Source organism: Lactuca sativa, chromosome 8 (genome assembly GCF_002870075.4).
Source record: "Lactuca sativa cultivar Salinas chromosome 8, Lsat_Salinas_v11, whole genome shotgun sequence".
Lineage (NCBI taxonomy): Eukaryota > Viridiplantae > Streptophyta > Magnoliopsida > Asterales > Asteraceae > Lactuca > Lactuca sativa.
In genome coordinates this window covers 34,052,980-34,058,550 of record NC_056630.2, presented here as the reverse complement: position 1 = coordinate 34,058,550, position 5,571 = coordinate 34,052,980, and the positions used below count along the sequence as shown (strand labels likewise).

The 5,571-nt window shown below is 30.9% G+C and overlaps 1 protein-coding gene across 1 annotated transcript; it reads right to left on the bottom strand.

The window, feature by feature from the left end:
• Positions 1-3,480: 3,480 nt before the first annotated feature.
• Positions 3,481-4,432, bottom strand: LOC111892932 (calcium-binding protein CML39). Its single transcript, XM_023889008.2, has one exon. It carries the CDS (start codon positions 4,179-4,181, stop codon positions 3,630-3,632), a length of 552 nt encoding a protein of 183 aa, XP_023744776.1. The 5' UTR covers positions 4,182-4,432; the 3' UTR covers positions 3,481-3,629.
• Positions 4,433-5,571: the final 1,139 nt, after the last annotated feature.

Here is a 5,571-nt window from a genome sequence, read left to right as displayed (position 1 = left end):
TATTTTTTATTTGATTAAGAGCTTGTTTAATTTAGTTAATAAAAAGTTAGGATTAACTGAAGAATTTGTTTTGGTTAATTAACTAGGTAAAAGAGAATTACTAGAGTTTGTTAGTAATTTTCAGTACCAAATTAGATAGAACACATCTTAAATAATCAGATCTGGATTGATCGCATAATTAGGAAATCGCAGCAGAACTGAAACACTTTTTATTATTGAACTTTTTATTATTGAATTTTATTAAATTCATTTTCACTGCTATTTTTAGTTTTAATTCTAAACAAAAGCCTCATTTTTATATTTTCTATTATATTACTAGTATGTGTCTTATGCAAAAAATTATTAATTGTAAGTCTGTATCCCTGTAGATTCGACCATGCTTTCATGTGTTACCCATTAGTGCAACCAAACAGCGATATTTTATTTGTTTAAACGTTTATGGCATGTTTAACGATCTTCTTTGAACGAATCGCTCGGTGGTTAGACAAACGACGGTCTAAAGTGATACCTGAGAAATTGGGAATGCAATTAAATAAACCCTCCGAAAATAAAAGGATATAATATTCTCATTTTAGAAGTTGGAGCATTAGACCAGATGCAATTATAACCATCGGGAGCTACGTCAACCAGCTTCACTTCAATAATAAAACCATTGAAAGCATTAAGAACACTTTGATGGAAAATAGATTCCTCTTTTTGGAAGAATCTCTCACAACATTAAAATCCCCTATAACCACATCACCATCATATACTATCAAGCGCAAAATATTCATCCATAACACTCATTTTTCTTATTAACATCTTACGGAGCATAGACGTTAACAAAGAGTGTTTGACCAAAATAGTGTTTTTTTAAAAAAAATATTTATCAAAAAGGTATGGTTTTAAAAATATTTACCAAATAGATGTAATTTTAAATTTTTTTATTTTTCTTAAAATTTCAGTTTTTTTAATCATTTTGCTGATTTTTTATCATACATTTTTTATTTTATTTTTTACTTTTTGCTATAAAAAAGGTGTTTCTTTTGTTTACATACATCAAACAAGAGAAAAAAATGGTTTGTACACTGCTCAACAGATTAGAAAACAAAAAAATGAGAATGTTTTTTTTTCTAATTTATTATTATTATAGTATCTACATAAGAAATAAAAATCATTTTTTTATTGTTTTGTATTATTCATTGAGTTTTTTTTTTCTTGTTGCATCTAAACTCTAGATATACAAAATGAAAAGAATTGTGTATTTTTTGCTAATATATATCAAATCAATTGAAAAAAAAATTGTTTGCTGGTCTTGTTGATTTAAACTAAAAAAATTATTGGTATAATGTTTTAAGTACCAAACCAACAAAAATTTTAACAAATACAAAACAAAATAAAAAAAATATATCTGAAATAGCTTGGTTCGATAACCATTATTTGAAAAAAAAATTAAAAGAATAAGACATAAAGTCGAATAAATCAAACAAAATATACGAAAACATATTCAATATCTTTTAGTTTGGTTCATTCGACCTTTTTTTTCTTTTCAGATCGTGGTTATCGAAATAAGCTATTTCGAAGTTATTTATTTTGTAAGAAGCAATTGTTGGTTTTGTAAACATTATACCAACAATTTTTTAATCTAAACCAACAAAGACTTTTTATAAAAATTAACAAACAAATTTTTTTTTCAATATGAACCGATAAATATCATTTTAAGTAAAAACCATCTGAATAATTAATATACTAATAAACTGGAACATGGGAAAACAATTCTAAAATTAAACAATTGATTTGGTATATATTATTTTTAAATATATATATGTCGTCACAAAAAAAATAAGAAAAAAAAAACCATTCACTTTTTTTTTGTGTTCTAATCCTTGGAGCAATGTACAAACCATTTTTTTTTCTTTTTCTCTTATTAGATGTATATAAACAAAAGAAACACATTTTTTATTGCAAAAAGTAAAAAAGACAAAAAAAGTATGCTAAAAAACAGCAAAATGATTAAAAAAACTGAAATTTTAAGAAAAATAAAAAAATTTAAAACTACACCTATTTAATAAATATTTTTAAAACTATACCTATTTGATAAATATTTTTTTCAAAAACATCATTTTGTCAAAAACTCCGTTAACAAACATAACTTTTAAATTATCATTCACCTATAAACCTTTAACGTCAACAAAGTTATCATTACAATTATGAAGTATGAAATACGCTAGGAGATTTTGAAAACCAACGTTGTAAATTCGTTGTTTGTCTCTTTTTATGATTTACAGAATCTACTCTTAAAATCTAGACTTTAAACATTACTATGCATTTTTCTCGTCCCATTTAGTCCTTTACAAATGACTCGATCCTTGTAAACTTGTATGTATAATTGTTATTTATTTTATGTGATAAAATTAAAGACATAATTAATTAAATAAAAACAAGATGTTACAACTCTTCCCTAAAGTGGTAATTTGCATCTTATCCTACATTTTTATAGGGTGTAGATATTTTCTTTATTATAATGTGTTTTAAAACCACAAGGGCGACAAATCTCATAAGAACTTTATGATTAAATGTTTATGAACGATAGCAATTTCAAGATTAATGACTTATTGGGAAGTTTCCGTATCGGATGGGTCCAAAATGGACTATATCATGGTTTATATTACATAAACCCCCAACATACATCATGATGACCTTACTAAAAACCCTTAATACGACATATATTTATAAATATTTGGAATAAAACAAGAGATTTTAACCTTATCATTACATAAGTCACTTCTAAATATCAATTGTGTGACCGATCGATTCTAAGAAAACCACATCAACCTCAACCAGTGGCGGATTTTAGTGGGGTATTTAGGGTCCCGGACCACTGCTCAATTTCCGGCACGCAGTGTAAATTTTTGTTTTTTTTTGTTTTTTCTATTAGGTGCACCCGCTTGAAGGACGAGGGACACCCCTACTAAAAAGTTTGCGTCCACCACTGTCCTCAACATCACTCTTCCGGTCATATCCTTCTTGAGAACATTTAGAGTAAGAAGTCAATACCTTGTTAACTTGCTATCTTTGAAATTGCACCATTGGTTTGCTTGCAGCCTTGCATGTACTACCGGCTTGCTCACATGATCATACCTACCAAACCTTGGCTTTGATGCAAACAACCCGACTTGCCCAATCAACGGGTCGCATAAGAGCTTCAACAATTTATCCATATCTTTAACCTGGATCAACCGAACAAACCCGAACCTCGGTGATTAGGAAAGTTCGTTACATACAACTCTTTACATAAACCGATTGTGATATCTTTTGAAGATTCATTTCATGTGAGTCCTTCCCTGATATGTGTTTTGTCCTTATGTGTGAATGTAATGTTAACTAAATTGATATGTAAATAATCTTTACTTATACCAAATAGTGTAGGAGAGTTAATCGCCATATAGTTTGCAAGTAGACAAACTGTTTTTTTTTTGTTCCATCAAATATTAATCTCAATTTCTGTTAAAGACCGTGTTCATCTATTTATTAACAAAGTATTTACAAATTTTATATTTTTACAGAATAAGAAAGAAAGGGAAAAAGAAAAAAACAATTCCTCATTTTTTTTTTTACACAGATAAAAGAATCTGAAATTGAGCTAGGGCTTAGTTCATCATGGCCCTGAACTCATCGAAATCCAGCACCCCATCGCCATTAACGTCGAATCTTCCGATCATCACCTTGCAGTCGTTCACGGTGGTCGACTGCCCCAACTGTGTCAACATCTTCTTCAAGCTCTTGGGCGTGATCACAGATGAATTCCTTGAATACATCACAAACGCCTCCCTCAACTCCCCCTCCTCCCCTTCCTTCATCATCTTGGCGAAATCATCCAACCCTAACATCCCGTCTCCGTCTGCATCTGATAACCTCACCATCATCTCCGCCTCCTCGTCCGATAACTCATGCTCCTCTCCTCCTACCCCTTTCAACCTGTTCTTCAGCTCCTCAGGCGATATCTTCCCGTCTCCATTCTCGTCAAAGTAATTAAACACCTGATGAATATCGTCATCGGAACCACCAGAAAGCGGAGCTGAAAACGACGCCTCACATGTATCTTTCGGGGATTTCTTGGTGGGGGATGCTAATTTCTTGAAGAATCTAGCGAAGGAAGAAACTGGAGAAGTTGTAGCTGAATTTGAATCACCTGGATTCATATCTAAATTACTCGCAAAGTAAGTGTTTGAAGAAATGCTTGTGGCCTTGTGTGTCCAATATAGTGGGGAATAGAATCCGAGGGTTACTTATATAAGGAAATTATAGAAAGGTGTGCGAGTGCGTGTGTAATCTGTAGATTTGTTTATGGATAAATATGGAAAGGAAGGAAGGAGGTGGCTCTGTGGAAGCTGTGGGCGGTGTGTGGCGGTGATTGTGTGCCGACTAAAACCATTGCCGCGTTCTCCCCAAAAATGGTTTAAGAATTAAGACTTATCCTTTTATTAATTATTGTTTAAAGTTTTTTCCTTATTCAATTTTTTTTTTTCGTTTAAACGTATGTATTTGTATAAGATACTAAAGTAAATTGTAGATACTGGAACACGTCATATTTATGTTTCACGTTTATGAAGTATGGAATCGATTACACAAATACTTCTAGAATTTATAGGAATTCAGACTTTTAAGTTGTTTGTTTTTAATACGTTTTGGACTAATTTACAATGATACATCAAATATTAGATGTTAAGTCGGATAACAGTATCGTGCTTTTATCTAACACGATAGCACACATCAACTTTTAGATACACAAACACGATATACACAATGCAGTGTTACTTTACTCACACAAAAACAATCCAACATAGCAAATTTGGATTTAAATTGTCTTAATTTCGTTTTGGAGTCATATTTTTGTCCTGTCGTCTAACAAATGTACAATTTTCTAATAAAAAGGTAAATTTTAAATTTCAGCTCTTAGAGACATTACGTGTGTGTGTGTATATATATATATATATACACTAGCCGTTTACCCGCGCAAAGCAACGGGTGCGGATCAACAAAATGATATAAAAAATTTGTTAAACAAAATGACGAACAGATAGAGATTTCTTATACCTGGACTAGGATTAAACATAAGACATTTTTGGGCTTATTCGATTTTAATAGAAAGAAAAACAAATGAGGAGGTAGCGAGCATGAGAGAGAACCAAGGTTTTGCGGTCAATGACAAGACATTCATGATAGACGAATGCTAGATCAATGCGCCTCTTCCAGTTTATATGAAATGTTTTATAACCTGCACATCGTATTAGACCGATTCAAATGGATATGAAGAACACTTGGTCAAACTTTGGCCCATTCAACATCTTATCTTATTTGACTTTTTCATTATTATTGACAGATTCAGTATTTAACGATTCAATTGGATATGAGGAACGCTTGGTCAAAGTTGACCCATTTAAAATCTTATCATCATCATCTTATTTGACTTTTTCATAAATGTTGACCAGATAAGATATAGTATTTACCGATTCAAGTGGATATGAGGAACACTTTGTCAAACTTTGACCCATTCAAAATTTTATCATAATCTTATTTGATTTTTTTCAT